Here is a 23,843-nt window from a genome sequence, read left to right on the forward strand (position 1 = left end):
TACCTTTTTTCTCTTGTGTAAGATTCCCTCTTAGCTTCCATTTCCGCCTGTTTGGCCAGCAAGGCAGCTGCTTTGGCAGCCTCTACTTCTTCCTTTGTCTTAGCAAAACGAGCAGCTCTCTCTGCACGGTCCTTTAAAACATCATTAGGTATTTCATTACTTTTCACTGCCACAATGATTTATTCACACACTTCCAAACATAAGGAACAAATACAAATATGTATGAAATTCTTTATAGCTATATGTGAACTTTATAATTCTGGATCTGATAATTTTTAGTTTTACCAACTGTCAGAGACCAGAATTATGGTTAAAGAAACAAGGACATGAATTTGCTCACTGTTGTACCTTCAGAGCCTGGAAGAAGGTCTGGCACAAAGTAGATGCTCAATAAATATTTGTTGAATGACCAATGAATAAATGTTATTAAGGTAGGGGTAGTTTTCACATGCATTAAAACTGCTTAATTCTAAAAGCAATTGTTGCAAACTAAGCTTTATGATGTGCCTAAATCCTTTGAATACTGCAAAAAAAGAGTTTATGAATAGAGAAGACTGCTAGGTAATCAATTCTTAGCTTATTTCCTAGGGAATCTTTGAAAGCTGCCTTTTGACTACTGATAAAATTCATAACATAACAAAATATGGAAAAAAATCACTTTGGAAAAAACTCTTGATTTTAATCTTAACTATTTTAAGTCAATACATAATTTCTAATAAAGGGAAGCTCAGGATTGATACTCTTTTGAGTCATTAAAATCTACCTACTATTTTTGTGTGCACTGTGTGGTGGTAATCCAAAGCCACTGTGCACAGAAAAACAATTTCACAAATGCCCTGAGTCAAGTATTAAAAAATAAACTTGCCCACACACAGTGGGTCATGCCTGTAATCCCAGAACTTTGGAAGGCTGAGGCACTGCTTGAGGCCAGGAGTCCAAAACCAGACAGGGAACATAGCAAGATCCTGTCTCTAAAAAAAAAAAAAAGTTTGCCAGGTATGGAGCTAAAGCTCCTGTAGTCCCAGCTATTTGGGAGGCTGAGGTGTGGGGATCACATGAGCTCAGGAGTTTGAGGCTGCAGTGAGCTTTGACTGCATCACTGAACTCCAGCCTGGGTGATAGAACAAGACCCTGTCTCTTAAAAAATTAAATAAATAAATAAAATAAACGTAAGACTTACCAGTGCAATCTGCTGTTTTATACGTTCTCGGGCTGCCCTATCTTCTGCCTTTTCTCTGTTTCTTTCCTCTAACATTCTTTTTGTTAATTCTTCTTCTTGTTTTCTTTTATAATCCAACATTTCTTTTCCAGTTTTTCTCCTCTCAATTTCCTTCTTAATCTCTCTCTGAATTAAACAAAAAGTTTTATGAGCCAAAAACGTAATTTTACAATCTGCCCTAGCTATTATTTTCAATGTAGGGAAAGCTGGTTGTAGAGTGCAGTTAAAATTACAAACTTCATAAAATGTAAGGGTCTGGAAGAATTTATTAACAACATAGTTAACAGTCAAATGTCTATCAGTTTATAAATAATTGCCAGTGGTCTGTTAAGAGTATAATGTAGTCAGTGTAATTTGAAAGCAAGCAGAATTAAAAGTCTTCGGGTCGGCCGGGCGCGGTGGCTCACGCCTGTTAATCCTAGCTCTGGGAGGCCGAGGCGGGTGGATCGCTCGAGGTCAGGAGTTCGAGACCAGCCTGAGCAAGAGTGAGACCCCGTCTCTACCAAAAATAGAAAGAAATTATCTGGCCAACTAAAAATATATATACAAAAAAATTAGCCGGGCATGGTGGCTCATGCCTGTAGTCCCAGCTACTCGGGAGGCTGAGGCAGTAGGATTGCTTAAGCCCAGGAGTCTGAGGTTGCTGTGAGCTAGGCTGATGCCACGGCACTCACTCTAGCCCGGGCAACAAAGTGAGACTCTGTCTCAAAAAAAAAAAAAAAAAAGTCTTCGGGTTTGAGAGAAAACATGTTACTCTACAGGGACAACGTGGCTGTCATTTATTTGGCTTGAAGGAAATGACAAGCATCCTATATTTGAACCCCAAAGAGATGATGCACAGTTAGGTATAACTGGTGAGAAAAATGAATGGTGCACTAGAATGCGCAACATGACAGGAAAAATTCAGCAGAATGTCCACAGATTTCTTTTTCACAAAAAGGAATTAAAAATTTGATCTTTTGCCTCAAGCAAACAATTTTAGCTCAAGTCCTTTTATTCTTAGTGTAAAAGACTTGTTGCAGGGGGAAAAAGCATGGACTAATTTATTGCTAGTGATTACAAAAAGAACATACAAAAGTATACACTATGATCCTACAAGAGAAAACAGATCATCCCCTTCACTGTGCTGCAGCACTGAAATATAACTAGGAAGCCATCCTAGGTCTGCCAAATTGAATAGAATAACCAAACATTCCCTCACTTAATGGAACAGTAAAACGATGCTAAGTGCACGAACTTTACCTGTTCTTCCTCTTTCCTTTTCTCTTCTCTCCTTTCTTCAAGTTTTTTTGTTAGTCTGTGTTTAATAAAAAAATGCACTGAGACACATCATATTAATGCAAAATACGTTTAGATTTGTTTAGCAAAAACAACTGGGAAAATATAGAAACCAGAAAGAAAAGCTCCTGAAGGCACTAGCAACAATTTATCCGCCTGGCCTCTGGACCTTTCAGAAATTGCTGAGTCAATGGGAGCTCATCAGAGGCCTACCTCCAGCTCTGAGTGCCTTATTTACCACTAACTATTGGTTACCTTTTTTTCTCTGATTTATCTGATACTGATTTTAAAATATACAAATAAAATTTCAAATATAAATGACTTATAAATACTCTACCCCTTACACAGAAGTAAATGGCAATATGGCGCAAAATTGGTAAAAGTAAGAACAAAAAACTTAAGGTTAGCATTTATAAAAACTAGTAATACCAAACTGATTCTCAGTTGTAAGAAGTTTATCAATCAAAAACAAATGGCCAGATGTGGTGGTGTGTGCCTACAGTCCCAGCTACAGAATGGTGAGGCAAGAGGATCCCTCAGGCCCAGTCCAGCCTGGGCAACACAGTGAGACCCCATCTCAAAAATTAAAATTAAATTAAATTTTTAAAAAGAATGATTCTGAAATTAGACAGTGGGAATATAATGTACAACCTTGTGAATATACTAAAACTCACTGAACTGCACAATTGGAATTTCATGGTATATCTCAATTTTTAAAAACAAATAATACTTCCTCTGAAAGGGATTTGGATTACACAGTGTAGGCATTCATTAACACTCAGCTAAACAACTTGTGCCAGCAATCAAGGGAGTGCTCAAATAATGATGGGGGCATGTCAAGAGCCCAGAAGACACCACATGAAGGGGATTCCACAAGTCAAATTTGGGGCAATTTGTATACCAAAAAGAACAATAAAAGTGGATTATAACACATTAGAGAAAGAAAAAAAGGATCCATGAAATGTCTTAACTGCTGGATGGGATTATAAATTAGCCTAACAATTTTGGAAAGTTGGTCATTATCTATAACCCAGAAATTCCCACTCCTTCATATATATGCTCTCATATATGTGAAGAAATGTGTACATATGTTCACTAAGACATGTACAATATTCTTTATAGCAGCCCTATTCACAATAACCCCAAACTGAAAACAATTCAAACACCTATCAATAGTAGAATGGATAAATAAATGATGGTATACATAATTGACACTATATAGCAATGAGAATGCACCAACTACTGCCACATGCAACAACACAGATGAGCCTCACAAATATAATGCTGAACAAAGGAGATCAAGCACAAAAAGAATATATGCAGTATAATTCCATTACAAAGTTCACAAACAGGTAAAACTAATCTATGGTGCTAGATCGAGGACAGTGATTATCTTACAGAGAGATGCTATAATCAAGAAGGGCATTAAGAAAGCCTGTTGGGCACTGGGTAATTTTCTATTTGTTCACCTGAATTCTGGTGTACAATAAGAAGTTTTTCACTGGAAAAAAAAGGGAAGGGGAGGGAATAGATGGAAAGTAGAAGGGTTGGAGCAAAGCACTTCTCTACAGAAAACTGCTAGCTAGTAAACATAGAATAGACTTAGAAAAAAATTACCGTTTTTAATTACAAATGAAGTAACCAATTCTAGCAAAAATCAGTGAATGCCAAAACCACTGGGTGAAAGTTTTTGAGGAACAGATAGTCACTGTTTCAAAGAATCACTCCATTGATAACTTAATTAGAAAGGGAAAAAAGTACCTTTACAATAACGGAGATACCCTGCAGATAACCATCCTAGCCAAATGATTAAACTTATCATCACCAACAATGTACACATCTGATAGATATTACCTGTCTCCTGATGTGAGTAATGGGAAGGACAAAACATTACCTCCATAATGTTCTTACCAAAGTTTAACTTGAATCTAATAATGATGGAACAGGGGACTGGATCAAGGGACATTCTAGAAACAATTAGCCTAGACTCTTCAAAAATGTCTAACTCATGAAAAATGCAAGCAAAAATAAGAGAAATGTTTTGGATTCAAAGAAACTAAACTAAATCCAACTGATTGGATCCTGAATCAGAGAAAAAAAGTTACAAGGACATTAGTGTTATAACTGGGGAAACTTGAATATGGACCACATATTAGATAATCTTACTGTATCAATTTAGAATTTCTTGAATGTGATAATGGTATTGTGCTAATATCTGAAAATACCTTTATTCTTTAATTACATACAATTTGTATACTTTTCTTCTAAGAAAAACAGATGCAATTTTCTTCTAATCTGGCTGAAAAGCTACATGGCATCCAACTTAACAAATTGACTGTTTCATCAATTCTGTATCTGGGTATCTATTTCTTAATGGTCATTTTGCCTGTCTGGGCACCAGGAAAGAGCAGGCAGGGCATGAGTCTGTGGACACAGATCCCCCAATCCCGGCTTAGGCTGAATGAAGCCCTGCTCAGAGCCCACAGAGCCTCAACCAACGTCTTTATTTTCAGGAGATGTATGTTGATGTATTCAGGGGTGAAGCGAAATAATGTCTGCAAATTTCAAATGAATTAGGAAAAAAAGAAAAAGAAAAAAAAAGGTAGTCATTATACTATTATTTCAACTTTGAGGTCTGAAACTTTTCCAAATAAAAAAAATTGGAATTGATGGTACTATATATGATCTTTCCCAGGTAATTCTGTCCATTTTAAGCATGATATAAAAACAAAATAATGCATTGCAACTAAAGATACACTAAAAGATTCATATTCTAGGCTGGAGTGTAGTGGTGCAATCACAGCTCACTATAACCTCAAACTCCTGGGCTCACGTGATCCTTCCACCGCAGCCTCCCAAGTAGCTGGGACTACAGGTATGCACCACCATGCCCAGATAATTTTTAAAAATGTTTTGTGGAGATGGGGTCTCACTATTGTTGCCCAGTCTGGTCTTCAACTCCTGGCCTCAAACAAACCTCCTGCCTCAGCCTCCCAAAGTGTTAGGATTAAAGGCATGAGCCACTGCATAAGATTTTAATTACCACATGACCTGGATTTTTCAAAAGTTGTCTAAACAGTGAAAAGTTACTTCTCAATAAAAACTATTTCATTACCAAGAGCGTGTCAACATCTCATCCTATTTCAATATTAGTATCCTTTTTTAAAAGGCCCCAGACAACATATATTTCATGTAATAGTTCTAACAGCATATGCTTTAAAAAAAAATTACATACGTCTATATCTCAAGGACAATTTACAATTATTTTCAGCTAAAGAATCTCAAACAGTAGACCCACATTGTCCTGACATGCTAATTATAAAATAACATTCAATGAAGAAAATTTAACAACTTCAAAATAAAACAAAAAAAACCAATCCATGTTCCTCTTTCATAGATATTAGTATAAATATTTTGGTATATGTCCTAAAGTGTCTTTTTTTTGGTCTCATTATACCAAATACAACACATAAACAGTGTATATACATATAAAATACAAATTTTTAATTAAAAATGATATATCCTATTTGCAGAACCACAAAGGCAGACACTAGTTAATATTCCCTTACATGAGAATGGAGGCTATTAAGAAACAGTAACAACAGAAACTCCTGTTTTCCACTCTAACTAAATAAGCATCTGACCCTACTCCACAATACAGGGCTACCTGACATGCTTCTTCCCCCCCTTTCTCCAAGTCTCCAAACCCTTTTCCAGATTTTTGATTTTCACTTCACCCTAGCATAGTGCAAGTAAGGGTGCACAGTACTGGGTTTGGTGTCAGCAAATCAGAAAAAAACAAAAGAGGATGAGCCCTGGGAAGTTAGGTTTCCTGCTGCTGTTCTTCCAGCCTTACATCATTTCTTCACCACTGTGAATCTATCCTGCTTTTCACCTCAAGGTCCTGGCCCTGCCCTAACTCCTATGAAGAACAATCAGAACCTAGGTTTTGCTGAAAAGAAGCTCAACTTTACTGAGTCATGAGTGAACCCAAAGACCCAATATCGGCAATCATTTTGAACCCTGTTTCCCCAAAGCATCAATGTGAACAAGAAAATATTAACCCAAGATTGAAAATATTCCTGCTTACCCATTAACTCATATTAACTTTTAAGAATCACAACATAAAAAAATATGATTTGATAATTACTGCATCATTAAAAATAAATACTGAAGTAGTAGCTACAAGTCAGAAATGTATATCTGATTATTAGGCCAACTAATAAAAAATGACATTTAGTTGACACCCACTTATGCAGAAGCCAGGCTCAGTATGTAGTCATAAAATGAGCTGAAGTTCTTGCCCATCTGGAACTTAATGTTCTTATGGCACAGAAAGATAAAAGCAGAAGTGACAGATGGAAACACACATGTACCAAAATACCAGTAAAAGAGGAATTCTTAGAATGATCAGACCTAAAGCTGACTGATGACTTCAGAGATACAGAAAAGCCTTACCTCTAGCATATAATTTTTATGGTTATAAATAAGTTAGTCAGGTTGATCAAAAATTTCAACCCAGAATTCTTAAACTTCATTTGTGTAATTTTAGCTTTTATTCAAATTAATGAAATAATTGAAAAACACTGTCTTTTTAAACAAAATGCTATTTGTAAAAATAAGAGCAAACCTTTCCACTCGGACAGTGAGGTCCTCCACAGGTCTCTGATTTGAACATCCACTAGGCTCCTGAGAGGGAGTGGCATGGCCTGAACTTTCTCCTCCTTAATTATTAAATAAAAAGAAAGAATATCATATTTAATGTAATTTTTTAAAGGTACTAAACTTCTAGATTATAACATCTATTAATAATCTTGTTTCTTAAACATTATATATATTTCCTCTAAGAATGGAGTAGGACTTAAGAAATGAGCTATTACTAACCCTGAAGTTTGGATCTGGATAAAATAGCATACAAACAGAAATAAGGCAGTTACCCAATTGAATATCACACCAAGGTAGAGGTCAGAAGCAAAACATGAAAGACCAATCCAGCAGGAGGCATGCCTGACTATGGGTAGGCTTCACTCTAGAGTAGCACTGTCTCATATCTATGCTGTCCAGTACAGTAGCCACTAGCCACCTGTAGCTACTAAACACTTAAAATGAGGCTACTTTGAGTGAGGGACTACATTTTTTTTTTTTTTTTGAGAAAGGGCCTTGCTCTGTCACCCAAGCTGAAGTGTAGTGGTGTGATCATAGCTCACTGCAACTTCTAACTCCTGAGCCCAAGCGATCCTCTTGCCTCAGCCTCCTGAGTTGCTGGACTATAGGCATGTGCCACGCCTGGCTAACTTTATTTTTGTAGACAGGGTCTTACTATGTTGCCCTGGCTGGTTTCAAACTCCTGGCTTAAGTGATACTCCTGCCTCAGCCTCCCAAAGGGCTGGGATTACAGGTACATGCCACCGTGCCCAGCCAGTGAGGCACTAAACTTTTTCTTTTTTAAAAAAGGGAGGGAGTGTGAGATAGAGTCTCACTCTGTTGCCCTGGGTAGAGTGCAGTGGTGTCATTGTAGCTCACTGCAACCTCTAAGTCTTGGACTCAAGGGATCCTCTTGCCTCAGCCTCCCAAGTAGCTGGGACTATAGGCCCGTGCCACCACACTCAGCTAATTTTTCTATTTTTATTAGAGACGGGGTCTGACTCTTACTCAGGCTGGTCTTGAACTCCCGACCTCAAGCAATCCTCCTGCCTCAGCCTCCCAGAGTGCTAGGATTACAGGCTTGAGCCACTGTGCCAGGTCCGAGGGACTAAATTTTTAATTGTAATTAATTTTAATTAAAGTAGCCACATGTGGCTGTGGCTATAATATTGAACAGTGAGCTCTAGAGTCCTGGTTTAATCCTGCATATGGTTCCTAGACTTACATTGGTCCAACGGATCTGCTTCTGCTGACCAAAGTGATTCCTCAGAGAGTCTCTTTATATCTATACTAGTATTCTTTTAAGGATTTCTTGAAGGATAGAATTTTGTCCTGGCCTGTTCTAGAGGATAGTCATGGCCCAGTACTTCCTTTTAGAACCTCTATCATTTCCTTCCTTGCCACTTGCCACCAATCTGACTCTCCTTTACAGTTATGATCTCTGGAGGAACAAGGACTACGGGGCCACAAAGCCTGCATCCAAGTCTTTTTCTGTCATTTCAGTAAGTTACTTAAACTCTCTGTGTCTCATCTGTATAACGGGGATAGTAACCTCATAGGGTTATTATGAGAAATATGTGTTAATACAAGTAAAACGCTTAGAACTTTACCTAGACAGGCACACAGTGCTTTAGTTACTACAGCAGTAGTAAAAACAATTAGCATTACTAAGTAGAGCTGATGGTACACATCTCTTCCTACCTCTGCATTCAGTGGCATTACCTAGATAGCTTGAAATCAGCCATAGTGGGAATACTTAAACCTTGGAAATTAGCCAAGTACTACAGACATGGCCTTCAGCTTCCATGCAGCCTCTGTTAAACATTTACCAGCATACCACTGAATACAACCCTTGAATAAGTGATAACCACTAGCAGCCAGTATGCATTTAGTAGGAAATTAACCACCTTTTCTTTAGTAAATAAGATGAATGCCAAGGACATAATAAATGTTGACATCAGCAACAAATGTAACAAAACTTTTGTAGTTAACTTGTGGACAAGCTGGGGGAGAAAAGTGCTAGATAAGAGTATAGGTAAGTGGATCTAAGACACATAATCGAAGAGAAATGGATAGGTGTCATACAGAAAAATATTTCTAATGGTATGCCACAGAGTTCTCTGTCTTTGGCATTTTATAAATGACCTGAAGATGTAGAATGTACATTTGTAACTTTACGGGTGACCTAAAACTGGATGAAATCACTTATTAGCACTCACATTTAACTGCTAATTCCTGAATGAAAGTTCTGGATTGAAAAAAAAAAACCTAAATAAGCTAAAACAACTGATAAAATGCAAACATAGTGAAAATTTATTAGGTAAAGTTCTGTCTTTAGTTTTAAAAAGTCAACTGGATTATCAGGTATAATATATCTACTGATAGAAATATATATTATCACCTATAAAGTAGTCTTGTCAATAAAAAATAAATGAACCTGAATCTCATCAAGCCTACAGCTTTACCAATTTAGAGGAAATAAAGGGGACAAAGGAACACTTACCTAATACCATAGGAATGTAGCAAAATTCACACCATAGGAAACTACAGGAAAAACTATTTGGTGAGAGTGGGAATCTATCTATTAAATTTAAAAACTCATCAACCAATAGTAATACACTGGACTCTCATGCAAACTAAAAACTAAAATAGTGTCATATAAATATTGCCCAGATAATTGATGATAAAAATGAATCACCATTAAACATTCTAGCTTTAGTAATGGGTAATGGTGTTATGTTTTTTTCCCCAAAGTTCTTATAGATACTGACATTTCAAAAGATGCAATCATACAATGCCTGAGATTTGCTTCAAAAGAATATGGAAGGGGTAGTGATGTAGGGATACAGATAACAAAAAGTAAGCAAATATTGAGAATTATTGAAGCTGCATGATGGGTACACTGGGTTCACTATTCTGTTCTCTCTACTTTTGAATGTGCTTACAAATTACCATAATAAAATTTTTGTGAAAGGCAACTACTTATCTTAAAAGAATCGTTTATCTTAGAGATATGTATCAAAATGTGAATAAAATGATGTTAATATCTGAGATTTGTTCTAAATAGTAAGTGGCAAGAAGAACAGGAGTGGAGGGCACAGATGAAAACAACAGTGAGTGGCCTTGAAGATAGGCAATGGATTCATGGGATTTCTTACACTATTTTCTCTACTTTTGTATTTATTTGAAATTTTCCAAAATGAATAGTATTTTTAAAAGCTACAAAAAGACTGAGTAGAGCTCCTACTCATCTCAGGTAATACAGAACTTACAGTTTGAGTCTAACCAGGTTAAATGCTTAATAAAACAAAAACATCAACAGTCCTTGCAGGACTATAATGAAATCCAAAGTGTCTACAATAATGTACAAGATATAATCCAATTTTTGGACATATGAACAAACAGGAAAATATGATGCATTCTCAAGGGAAAAGGAAATCAACGGAAGCCAACTCTGAGATGAGCTTGATTTTAATACTGAAATTATCAGACAAAGACTTTAAAGCAGCCATTGTAACTCAATGAGGTAAAGGGAAATATGCTTGAAATGAATCCTAGAACTAAAAAATGTATTACCAATGTCATCTAAAATAAAAAATTCACTGATGGGTTTAACAGCAGAATACAGATGATAAAAAGAGTCAGTGAACTTGTAGATCAACAGAATTATCCAATCCAAAGAAGAAAAAAAGATTGAAAAAATGAACCTCTGGGGCCGGGCGCAGTGGCTCACGCCTGTTAATCCTAGCCCTCTGGGAGGCCGAGGGGGGTGGATCGCTCGAGGTCAGGAGTTCGAGACCAGCCTGAGTGAGACCCAGTCTCTACTAAAAATAGAAAGAAATTATCTGGCCAACTAAAAATATATATAGAAAAAATTAGCCGGGCATGGTGGCACATGCCTGTAGTCCCAGCTACTCGGGAGGCTGAGGCAGGCACAGTAGGATCGCTTAAGCCCAGGAGTTTGAGGTTGCTGTGAGTTAGGATGACGCCACGGCACTCACTCTAGCCGGGGCAACAAAGTGAGACTCTGTCTCAAAAAAAAAAAAAAAAAAAAAAAAAAATGAACCTTTGGGACAATATTATGAAGCCTAATATACATGTAATTAGTTCCAGCAGGATAAATACACCAAAACTTCCCAAATCTGGTTAAGTTACATATTTACAGATTCAAGAAGCTCAGCAAACCTCAAACATGACAAACACAAAGAAAAACACATCTAGGTATATCAAAGTCAAATTACTGAAAAGCAAAGAAAGAGAAAATCTTGAATGCAGCCAGAGAAAAACAACACATTCCACATGGGGAAACAATTCGAATGTATAGAGACTTCTCATCAGAAAACTATGGAGACCAGAAGACAGTGGAACAACACCTTTAGACTGCTGTAAAAAACAAAAAACAAACAAAAAAAACTCCCTGTAAACCCAAAATTTTATATCTAGCAAAAATCCTTCCAGAATGAATATAAAACAAAGATATTTTCAGATAAAACAAAACTACAGGCCGGGCGCAGTGGCTAATGCCTCATGCCTGTATCCTAGCACTCTGGGAGGCCGAGGTGGGTAGATCGCTCGAGGTCAGGAGTTCGAGATCAGCCTGAGCAAGAGCGAGACCCCGTCTCTACTAAAAATAGAAAAAAATGATTTGGACAGCTAAAAAATATATATATATACAGAAAACATTAGCCAGGCATGGTGGCACATGCCTGTAGTCCCTGCTACTCGGGGGGGCTGAGGCAGTAGGATCGCTTGAGCCCACGAGTTTGAGGTTGCTGTGAGCTAGGCAGACTGTCTCTAAATAAATAAATAAATAAATAAATAAATAAAAAACCTACAGCCCTATTACAATAAGAAAATGCTAAAGGGATATTTTCAGGCTAAAGGGAAATTACACCAGAGGGAAACACACATCTTCAAAAAGGAATGACGAATTTTGGAAACGATTAATATTCAGGTAAATATAAAAGATAATTTTTCTGTTGTAGATCTAAATGAACTACATCCATAATAGAGATCCCCAGTTCTGTATGCATCCAGAATTTGAATGATCTGTGGACTTAAAAATCTCAAAATGAGAATGATAGCTATTTTTCAAATATTTAAAACTTGTCATGTATAACTCCATAAAGCAAGCATTAAAGTTAATAGGAAGATATAGAGCATCAAATTTCAGTTCAATATAAGGAAGAGTCACTAGAGCTATTCAACAAAACAGGAAAGGTAATGAACTTCCTATTACAGAATGTATTCAAGTACAGGCTTAATGATTATCTGTTTGGGATGCTGCAAGTAGGATCACCTTTTAGGATATTAACATTCTAAATTCTTATCTACCCCTTTGTTGCCAATACAAAGTTGTACTACACCAAACAATTCTGACCACAATCCAAACATACAGTATGAAATTTCTCTTTTGCCTTTTCTGTCAACCCCTTTTCAGTCACACCTCTCATTTCTGCAAGCTCTATTTCATAATTATCTAATTAAAAAAAAGGATACTAGTCTCTTAAACGTATACAGCATTTTAGATGTTATAAAAACAATTCCAAATATATTAGTTCATTTGAACCTTTCAAAATCCTCTAGAACAGTAAGAGATTTATAAAACTGCTAAGTGTCATGACATTCCTTGAACCATAGCATAATAGCAGAAATTACAAATCAACTGTTCTGGATGGTTGATTAATTTGGGAGTGAAGGGGACATTTACTGACTTCATCCTCTTCTGCCACTAAATGATACACACATACTTGTATTTAAGACAACTCTTAAATTTTAACTTAAATTTCAAGTTAAATGAATGTGAAGAAAAAAATATACAATATATTTATTTTTAAAAATATTAATCTCTGGCCTTTAAAATGAAGTGAAGGAGTCCATCTATTGTGCCCAAAAAGGTACATTAAAAGTTACCTGTTGCAGTATCTGCCTTTGTTTCAGAAGTGGGTGATGTCTCACAAAGCTCTTCATTTCCGGACTGAGAGTTTTCAGAAGTGTTGTTAGGTTCAAATGAGGCAGATGGAGTAGACACTGAACTTTCTGACTGGCTGTCATTTGCCACTGATGTTTCACCTTTTAGTGAGTGCATCTAGAGAGAAAGCAAATTGGAATTTAACTAACAGATAAAAATCTAAATTTACCACCACAGCAGTAGAGACCAAAATATGAATTAAATCAATTGATACTTATAAAAAAAGGTACTAAACTCTCATAAATAGATACATCTAAAACACAGAATCCTAAACATGATATAATATCATGGAATTTAATTGCAAGCTGGCAAGAGCATAAAAAGATTCGTTAAAGCAAAGTACTGCCCTCCCTTCAAGTCAGAATTCAAAGAAAAAAGTTACAAGCTGCTATTAACCATTTGCCCAAAGTGGACAGAAATGAAAACTTGAATATAAAGTCCTCAAAATGTGTCAAGCAATATACATTGCTTGTGACAGCAATTCTTTCTTTCAACAAAGTAATGGTGATGTTCATTATATGCAGGCGTCGGGGGTAAAAGATAAAAGTGAACAAGAAGTCACTCAAGTATTAGGTATAGACACCTGTAACTTCATAATGCTATTTTCAGAATCAGTCCAGGGAGACAGTGTTTACTACCAGTTAAGTTTAATGGCATAGCAGGATCCTGAATATACAGAGGAGCTCTAAAAATATTCCAGTGTCAAATTCCTGGCATATCATTTTCCCCCTATTTATGGAAAGAATATTTTGTTCCTTCTTACCTGTCGGACTTTGTGAATTCTTGTAACAAGTTCATCTGCAGAAACACTCCCTGCTATTACTTCCAAGGGAATTCCACTGTCTCCAATAAAGAAACTGGATGGAACACATACTACAGGATCTGTACAGTTTAATTAAGTCTAACAATTAATGTGAAACAAAAGGATAATTTCATGACTATTGATAACAAAGTAAATTATCTTTGTGAGTTTCACAAAATAACCTGCTAACATGTTTATAAAATGATTTCAACTACCATATCATTATACCTGTAGTACATGTGATTAGTAAAATGATTTATGATTTATCTGTATATGTGAGTGAAGATCATCTACTACATTCTTCTCTATCCTAGCTTTTTCTTACATCCATCTGGCTACCAGCTGACTGTTGTCAGCTACTAATATTCCAACCAAATTGCTCCGTATTGCTTTTCAGAAATCCACATTTTAAAAACTCCCTATTCTCCCACTAGCTACAATGTATCATCTCAGAGGACACTTAGTAATAAGTTTCCATAAACAAGAATGCAAGATTTCCTAAATAGAAATGAATAATATCTAAATTTCATGAATTAACCAAAAGAAAGGTAAATATGCAAGCAAATATATATATATATATATAAAGCAATTTTTCATTGAAAGGATACAGATTTGTGAAAATTGTAAGCAGGCTTCACTGTAAAACAAAATTAAAAAGAAAATCACTAGATGAGTCCAACTGCTTTCCAAATACTGAGTTGTTTTTATAAAATTTACCACACCAATCACAAGTATTTTTCTGAAATTATCATTTTCTTTCACAACAATCAGCTGGAGGTGTTCTTATTTCACAAGACTTTTTTTGGTTTGTTTTATAATTTTCAGATTAAATAACTATTTGCTCTTATAACCCACAAGCTGGTGATTAAAAATGGAGTTAGTATGTGCCATGTTGCTTCCTCAGCAGCAAGTATACCGAATACACTATCTTAACCTGGAACAAGAAGATATGTCTATGACTGACTGACTTATACATGTGATATGTAATGCTCTGTAATAACAAAAAATTCAAAAATGGTGAGGTGCAGTGACTCAAATCTATAATCCTAGCACTTTGGGAGGCTGAGGCAGGAGGATCACTTGAGCCCAAAAGTTTGAGACTAGCCTGGGCAACATAGCGAGATCCTTTCTCTACAAAAAATAGAAAAATTAGCTGGGACTTACAGTCCCAGGTATTTGGGAGGTTAAGGCAAGAGGATCACTTAAGCCCAGGAGTTTGAGACTGCAGTGAGCTCTGATGATGCCACTGTACTCCAGCCCACGTCACAGAGTGAAACTCTGTTTCAAAACAACAAAAGGATTCAAAACAATCTAAATATCCACCAATAGGGGCCGGGCACGGTGGCTCATGCCTGTAATCCTAGCACTCTTGGAAGACGAGGTGGGTGGATTGTTTGAGCTCAGGAGTTCGAGACCAGCCTGAGCAAGAGCGAGACCCCATCTCTACTAAAAATAGAAAGAAATTTTATGGACAACTAAAAATATATGTAGAAAAAATTAGCCAGGCATGGTGGCACATGCCTGTAGTCCCAGCTACTCGAGAGGCTGAGGCAGGAGGATTGCTTGAGCCCAGGAGTTTGAGGTTGTTGTGAGCTAGGCTGACGCCACGGCACTCTAGCCTGGACAACAGAGTGAGACTCTGCCTCAACAACAACAAAAACAAATAAATAAATAAAAATAAATAAATAAATATCCACCAATAAAAACTTAAACATTACGTGATCACAGTAAGAAAAAACGCACAGAAAAATGTATCAAAATGTTTTGTAAAAAATGGGAGGAAAACAAATGTAAATATATTATCTTGATTTGGTTGCCTCCAGAAACAGGAACTGGGTGGTCAGGGATGGAAGAGAGACTTTATAACACCAGTAAGAGATACTGATCAAGGTAGATGAATAGGCCGGGCAAGGTGGCTCACGCCTGTAATCCTAGCACTCTGGGAGGCCGAGGCAGGTGGATCGTTTGAGCTCAGGAGTTCGAGACCAGCCTGAGCAAGAGCGAGACCCCCGTCTCTACTAAAAATAGAAAGAAATTATACAGACAGCTAAAAACATATATAGAGAGAAAAAAATTAGCCAGGCATGGTGGTACATGCCTGTAGTCCCAGCTACTCAGGAGGCTGAGGCAGGAGGATTGCTCGAGCCCAGGAGTTTGAGGTTGCTGTGAGCGAGGCTGATGCTACAGCACTCTAGCCCGGGCAACAGAGTGAGACTCTGTCTCAAAAAAAAAAAAAAAAAAAAGTAGATGAATAATTCCAAGAATCAAACCAATACTTCTAAAAACTAGAATTTGCTTAAATTTTTTTTCTAAATATAAAGCATGATTATCATGAAAACATTTGAAAATATAGGACATTATAAAGAAAAAAAATACTAAAAATCCTACCATCTCAGAAATAACCACTGTAAACTTTTGAAGCATTTCCTACCAATCTATTTTCAGTGCATGCTATCTCTAAAAATACAAATACACTAAAATGTTCCCAGAACATTGGGTAACTTAATTATTATAAATAAAATATACTTTTCGTAATTTAAAGGTACACTTGATTCTATTAGCACGCAGTCTATAATGAAACAAACATCAACCATCACTATACACAGGTATCCCTGCATCTGCTAATAGAAATTTCTGTTTTGGGCTGGGCACGGTGGCTCATGCCTGTAATCCTAGCACTTTGGGAGGATGAGGCGGGAGGATCGTTTGAGCTCAGGAGTTCGAGACCAGCCTGAGCAAGAGCGAGACCCTGTCTCTACTAAAAATAGAAAGAAGTTATATGGACAACTAAAAATATATATAGAAAAAATTAACCAGGCATGGTGGCGCATGCCTGTAATCCCAGCTACTCAGGAGGCTGAGGCAGTAGGATTGTTGAGCCCAGGAGTTTGAGGTTGCTGTAAGCTAGGCTGACGCCACAGCACTCTAGCCTGGGCAACAGAGTAAGACTCTGTCTTAAAAAAAAAAAAAAAAAAAAAAAAAATTTCTGTTTTTAAAAATGTTAGATAAATCAGTCTGTATATAATCTCAAGAGTTCTGAAATTTGCATGTCTTCCACATTCCCAGCAAACCCCTATATTCTTCCTGCCATTGCCAACTCCAAAAGGTGCTTCTAGAAGATAATGGACATACTTAATTTGACATATTCTGTTTTTTAAAAACTACTACAGCTCAATAAATATATAGTTCAGTAACTATTGTTGTGAAGCAGGCTATACTACGATTTGCTTTATGACATTCTTGTTAATATGGAAAATTTTTAAATAAAAAAGTTTGCGAACTTATAGGTAAATTTCTGAACATTTTAATATTGACGGCGATTTTCAAACACATTATTCATTCTGATGTTATCAATAACAAAAAGGAATACCAATTTGCCATTGTTAATGAATTAATGTTTTTAAGCACTAATCACCAAGGCTGGTAACATCATAAAGAGAGACAACAGGGTATTACATGCCTTCTGATGGAAGACATACCACCATTTATAAAATAGTCCTGAGGGGAGGAAAAAAAACTCAAACCTGAATCCATCTATCAATTTACAGTAAATAGAGGACAGAAGAACAAACTAAATGACACTAACAGGCTGCAATCAAAATCCAGACTGTAGGAAACTACAGAGCAAGTAGGTAGAACAAATGATCTGGTTTCTTTAAAAAATAAATTACAAAGTCAGAAGGAACGATCTCTAACTGAAAAATAAATTGGGAGGGGAAGGTGGGAGGGGGTGGGAGGGGGAGAGAGAAAGAGAGAGAATGAGAGAGAGAGACATGGAAGAGAAACCTACAGAATAGGACAGCGGTCCCCAAGCTTTCTGGAACAGATTTGGGGCAGGGGGCATGGGCAATCATTTCGGGATGATTCAAGTGCATTATATTTATTACATTTGCAGCTGCTCCCCAGCACTGTAAATGTCTGTAAATGTCAGCATCACCATCTCAGCTCCACCTCAGATCATCAGGCATTAGATTCTCATAAGAAGCATGCACCCTTGATCCCTCACATGCACAGTTTACAGTAGGGTTTGCGTGCCTATGAGAATCTAAAGCTGCTGCTGATCTGACAGAAGCCAGAGCTCAGGCAGTATGTGAGCAATGGGGAGTAGCTGTAAATACAGATGAAATTTCCCTTGCTTGCCCTCCGCTCACCTCCTGCTGTGCGGCCCAGTTCCTCAGGCCACGGACCCAACCAGTACCAGACCAACCAGTACCGGTCTACAGCCCAGGGGTTGGGGACCGCAGGAATAAAAGACTTGAGAGAGATCAATACATCACAATGTGTGGATCTTGAACAATCCTGAATTTAAAAAACTGCTAAAAATTAAATTAATAAAACTGTGATTTTGATGAGACAACTGAAAATCTGAACACTACTTGGTGATATGATGACTATGATTTGTTTCAAAATTATATGGAATGAGTGGACATGGGTGGGGGTATAGATGAAATAAGACTGACCATGACTTAATTATCAAAGCTAGCTGACAAGTACATGGGGTTCATTCCACTATTCAGCTACTTTCTTATATGTTTGAAATTTCCTGTGACAACATTTTTTGTTAACAAGTGGGGAGGAGGAATAGAGAAACTAATGTAACAGACTGATCAATATCAGGTATGATGAGAAACCTATAAATGTCCTTATTCCTATTGAACTAAATGGCTCCATTCATAAAACTAGGATTCGAAAAAGGTCGACCTTTCAGAGATATTCAATGTATAATTTACAGTTGCTCCCAAGTTCATGGAAGCTGAAGATAATAGTTCTCTTTGCATTCCTAGTACATGTCATGAAGCTGCTTGGTGGACTAGGAAAACTTGAAATTTTTTCAGCAAGACATAATGATGAATTTGGAAAATGACAGTCAGAATTTAAATTCCCAATATCCTTAGCAAAAAATATTACATTAACATTTTTATAGTTCAAGAGTATCACCATAAATCACAACTAAAGATCATAATTATAAAATAAAAAAGGAAATATTAACATATAAGCAAACCTTTCAGTATCAATTTTAATAGCAACAAAACTGTTTGAAGATGCTTCTGTCACTTTCTCATCTTCCCAACTTGCAGCCATCTGTGTAGACTGCTCATCATCACCTGTAAAACATTTCAAGAATTTTTATAACGTAAGGCCAAGATCTGCTGGTTGCAAATTCTTTTCCCTGGAAAACTGGAACTTCAAATAAAATATCTTACAAATATTATTTCCTACCTAATATGACAACTGAATTTTCTGTAACATGAAAAGTATGACAATGAAAACAAACTACATGTACTGCTATTTAGGTGATATAAAGTATTTTTTAAAAGAAAATGATGTAAATAGTATCACAATAGTAAGTCATGGAAAGAAATATGCTGTGCCTATTTTGTCTTTTGTACATATGATTTTAGAAAATAAAACTATAATGCCCTTTCTTTATGTAGAACCTTTCTGTTGAATTCAACATCTCCACATCACAATATTTATTCTCCAAAATTCCTTTAAGGTAGAAAAAAGCAGGTATAATTCTGTTTGCAGTTTTGGACTTGCCTTTTACTATAGGTATGCTAATTATAAAATGATCCAAAACCAATCTATGGTGATAGAATTCAGTACAGTGGCTACCTTAATGGAGTAGGCAGGTACTACTGACTGGAAAAGAGTATGAGGGAGCCTTTTGCAGTGCTGAAAGTGTTCTGTATCTTGATCTGGATAACAGATACACAGGTGTATTCATATGTAAAAATTCATCAGGCTGTTCATTTAATATACTGTAATTATACCAAACCAAAAAAATGTTTTAAAAGTTATACCTATCAAGAAATTGTTTCAAGTTTAGACCTATAACATCTAGACTTCGGCATAACCACGTATTGGTGAACAGAGAGAAACTTAATGGTAAGTCACTGAAAAATACCTGAGGTTAGCAGAGCTGAGTACTTTCTCAAAGGTGAGCAATCTTTGCCAATTTACAGATTTAAAAAAATGTTTACAGGTGGAGGCATCACACTACCTGACTTCAAAATTTACTACAAAGCTATAGTAACCTAAACAGCATGATACTAGCATTAAAACAGACACATAGACCAATGGAAACAGAAAGAGAATCCAGATATAAATCCATGTGTTTACAACCAACACATCTTTGACAAAGGCACCAAGAACATACAATGGGGAAGGGACAGTCTTTTCAATTAACGGTGCTGGGAAAACTGGGTAACTACATGCAGCAGAATGAAACTAGACCCCCATCTCTCACCGTACACAAAAATCAAATCAAGATAGATTAAAGACTTAAATCTAAAACCTGAAACTATGAAACTACTGTAAGAAAACATTGGGGAAATGCTTCAGGATATTAATGGGAGCAAAGAACTTAGGGGTAGACTTCAAAAGCACAATCGATGAAAGCAGAAATAGACAACTGAAATTATGTTAAGCTAAAAATCTTCTGCACAGCAAAAGAAACAATTAGCAAAGTCAAGAGGCAACCTACAGAATAGGAGAAAATATTTGCAAACTATCAATCTGACAAGGAATTAAAACCCAGCATATGTTATTTAAGGAGCTCAAACAACAGAACAAAATAATCTGATTAAAAAAATGGGCAAAAGATCTGAACAGACATTTCTCAAAAGACGACATACAAATGGCCAAATGGAAAAATGTTCAACATCACTAATCACTGGAGAAATACGATTCAAAACCACAATTCAGTATCACCTCACCCTAGTTAAAATGGCTTGTATCAAAATGACAGGGAATAGGCCTGGTGCAATGGCTCACACCTGTAATCCTAGCACCCTCAGGAGGCCGAGGCAGGAGGACTGCTTGAGCCCAGGAATTTGAGGTTGCAGTGAGCTATGATGATGCCACTGCACCCTAGCCCAAGCAACAGAGCGAGACACTGTCTCAAAAAAATAAATTTTAAAAAAGAGAGGGAATAACAGATGCTAGAGAGGATGTGGAGAAAGGGGAACCCTTGTATACAGTTAGTGGGAATGTTAAATTAGTACAGCCACTATGGAGAACAGAATGGAGGTTCCTCAAAGCACTAAAAATAGAACTTCTATGTGATCCAGCAATTCCACTACTGGGCATATGTCCAAAAGAAATCAATATATCAAACAGCATCTGTACTCCCATGTTTACTGCAGCACTATTCACAATAGCCAAAATATGGAATCAACCTAAGTGCCCATCAACAGATGAATAGATAAAGAAAATGTAGTGTGTCTGCATATATATAATGGAATATTATTCAGGCCATAAAAAACGAAATCCTGGGCCGGGCGCGGTGGCTCACGCCTGTAATCCTAGCCCTCTGGGAGGCCGAGGCGGGTGGATCGCTTAAAGTCAGGAGTTCGAGACCAGCCTGAGTGAGACTCAGTCTCTACTAAAAATAGAAATAAAAATTATCTGGACAACTAAAAATATATATAGAAAAAATCAGCCGGGCATGGTGGCGCATGCCTGTAGTCCCAGCTACTCGGGAGGCTGAGGCAGTAGGATCGCTTAAGCCCAGGAGTTTGAGGTTGCTGTGAGCTAGGCTGACGCCACAGCACTCACTCTAGCCGGGGCAACAAAGTGAGACTCTGTCTCAAAACAAACAAACAAACAAACAAAAAAAAAAACGAAATCCTGTTACTTGCACCAGGATGGATGGAACTGGAGGCCATTATGTTACATGAAATAAGCCAAGCACAGAAAGACAAATATCACATGTTCTTACTCATATGTGGGAGCTCAAAGTGCTGGAATTACAGGAATGAGTCAGCATGGCAGGCTACCTACTCTTTTGTAAGCTGCTTTCTTCCAGGATACACCCTCCTTCTCCAATTTAATCTACCCTTAGCCTTCCCCATCTCAGTTATCTGTTTATGGTAACATCATCCTTTCAGTTCTCAGGCCAAACACCTTAGTTATCCTTTATTTCAGTTGACTCTATTGCCAAAATATATATAGAATGTAACTATTTCTTACCACTTCCACTGCTACCACAGTGATCCAGGCTACCACATCTCACCCAGATGATTACAATAGCCTCCTAATTCATCTCCCTGCTAAGTCTATCCTTAACTCAGCAACTTTCTTTAAAAAGAAAGATCACATCAACCCTCTGCTCAAAATCATACAATGATAGCTCGCCATTCTCCTCAAAGTTAAAGCCTAAGTCCTCGTAAGGGCCCACAAGGTTCCACACATCAGGCTTCCAGTTACTTCTGTGACCTCATTTACCTGCTTGCTATTCCTTTTCTATTCTCAACTATGAAAGACACTCAAGTTTTAAGGTCTTTGTACTAGTTGTTTCCTCTGCCTGGAACGTTCTTCCTCCCCTCCCTCCCCCATCAACATGGTTAACCATTAACTACCTTAAATCTTTGCTTAAATATCACCTTCTCAAAAAACCCCTCACTAATCACCCACTTTTAAGGTCATTACAAAGGCCCCTTATCTCCTGTTCCTTTTTCTGTAATACTTATTACTTTCTAATATAGTATGTGTTTTAGTTATGTTTACTGTTTATTATCTGTATTCCCCAACTAGAATGAAGGTTCCATGAGGGCAAGGATTGTTTTTCATTTTATTTACTTATAAGACTCAAATCCCTACAAAAGAACCTCACATCTAATAGGCACTCAGTAAGTACTTTGTGGAATGAATAGTTAAACGTCTAGTAGCTAAGTATCTTGTCATACCTGTAATACTTGACTCTAATGCTGTATATTTGAATATATTTTGTGTGAGATGAGATCCAGGAATACCAGAAAATAGGAGTTTGAAAAATTTGGCCATGGAAAAGTAAACAGGGACTATTAATAGAATGCATCCATAGACCAAGACCAAAAACAATGTCCCATTAGCAGACTCCCAGATGTTGAAGATGGAGAATGAGGAAAAATTACTATTTGCAAGTGAGATCGTTCTGAATGCATCTTCAGAGACCATTGGGTGAAGAAAGATGTAAGATTCCGAATAAACGACTCAACTATTAACCTAGAAAATAGCTATATGGGGACATTCTTACTACAAACACTTCTCAGAGAAAGCCATGAAGAAAAATCCTTATCATTCATTCTTTCATTCACTATTTCACATTTACTTTGTTCCAGGCATTGGGCTATATATTCAGTACAAAACAAATGAGACATTGCCCTCAACAGAGCTTAAAATCTAACAATACAAAGAAAATTTTAAATAAATAGACAACTATAATTATAGTAATAAATACTATGAAAAACACTATGAGAGAAAATAACAAGAGACTTCTTTATATAAAGAGAGTCAGAGAAGCCCTCTCTGAGGTTAAAGAGCTGAGCCACGTCAAGAGCCAGAAGAGTTCACCAAGCAGGGCAAATATGCATGTTGGGAAAGGCCTCTGTGATTGGGAGTATCATGAACAATCGGGAACAGGACACAGATGAGAAGGAGGAGTTAAGAAGAGTCAAAGATGACTCCCACACTTAGGGTTTATCCAACTGGATGTATGGTATGCCACTTACTTAGATGTAGAACACTGAAGGAAAAAACAGGTTTAGGCAATAAATATACTTTAGGCTTGACAATCCATGAGTACTCAAATGGGAATGTCATGCTAGGTAGCTGGAAATATAAATCTGCTTCTTGTGAGGCTGGTGCTTTTCACTCTCTCACCTGTACTGTACCATGTAGTTAAGGTCCCAAATGTCTCCTCCCCACTGGCAGTGTCTGTCCAAGACTCAGCCTAGTGGCAGCAGCAGCTTCTTGACCAGGAGCAGTGCAAAGATGAATGTAATTACTCAACTCAACGAGAGCTTTCTTAAATACTACTGTGATTATTATTAATTGCTAATTTCAGTATGTTTGGCTTCTTATTTTTAGTCAAATTATCAACTATGCTATGAAGTTAAGTGGGCCTAAGATTTCACGAGAAAACACTGTATCCTTGGTGGTATCAG

General features: G+C 37.0%; 1 protein-coding gene across 1 annotated transcript in view; it reads right to left on the reverse strand.

Moving 5' to 3' along the window:
• UBXN4 (UBX domain protein 4) overlaps positions 1-23,843 on the reverse strand; it is a 38,080-nt gene that overhangs the window by 11,137 nt on the left and 3,100 nt on the right. Inside the window, exons 2-9 of the mRNA XM_045559271.1 lie at positions 18,917-19,019; positions 14,523-14,551; positions 13,876-13,994; positions 13,055-13,229; positions 7,128-7,221; positions 2,462-2,516; positions 1,181-1,345; positions 4-131 (exon numbers count right to left, since the gene is read on the reverse strand). Of these exons, the coding sequence (XP_045415227.1) occupies positions 4-131; positions 1,181-1,345; positions 2,462-2,516; positions 7,128-7,221; positions 13,055-13,229; positions 13,876-13,994; positions 14,523-14,551; positions 18,917-19,019 (868 nt within the window). The remainder of the gene's footprint in view (positions 1-3; positions 132-1,180; positions 1,346-2,461; positions 2,517-7,127; positions 7,222-13,054; positions 13,230-13,875; positions 13,995-14,522; positions 14,552-18,916; positions 19,020-23,843) is intronic.

This window comes from Lemur catta, chromosome 8, assembly GCF_020740605.2.
Source record: "Lemur catta isolate mLemCat1 chromosome 8, mLemCat1.pri, whole genome shotgun sequence".
In the NCBI taxonomy this organism is placed as follows: Eukaryota; Metazoa; Chordata; class Mammalia; order Primates; family Lemuridae; genus Lemur; species Lemur catta.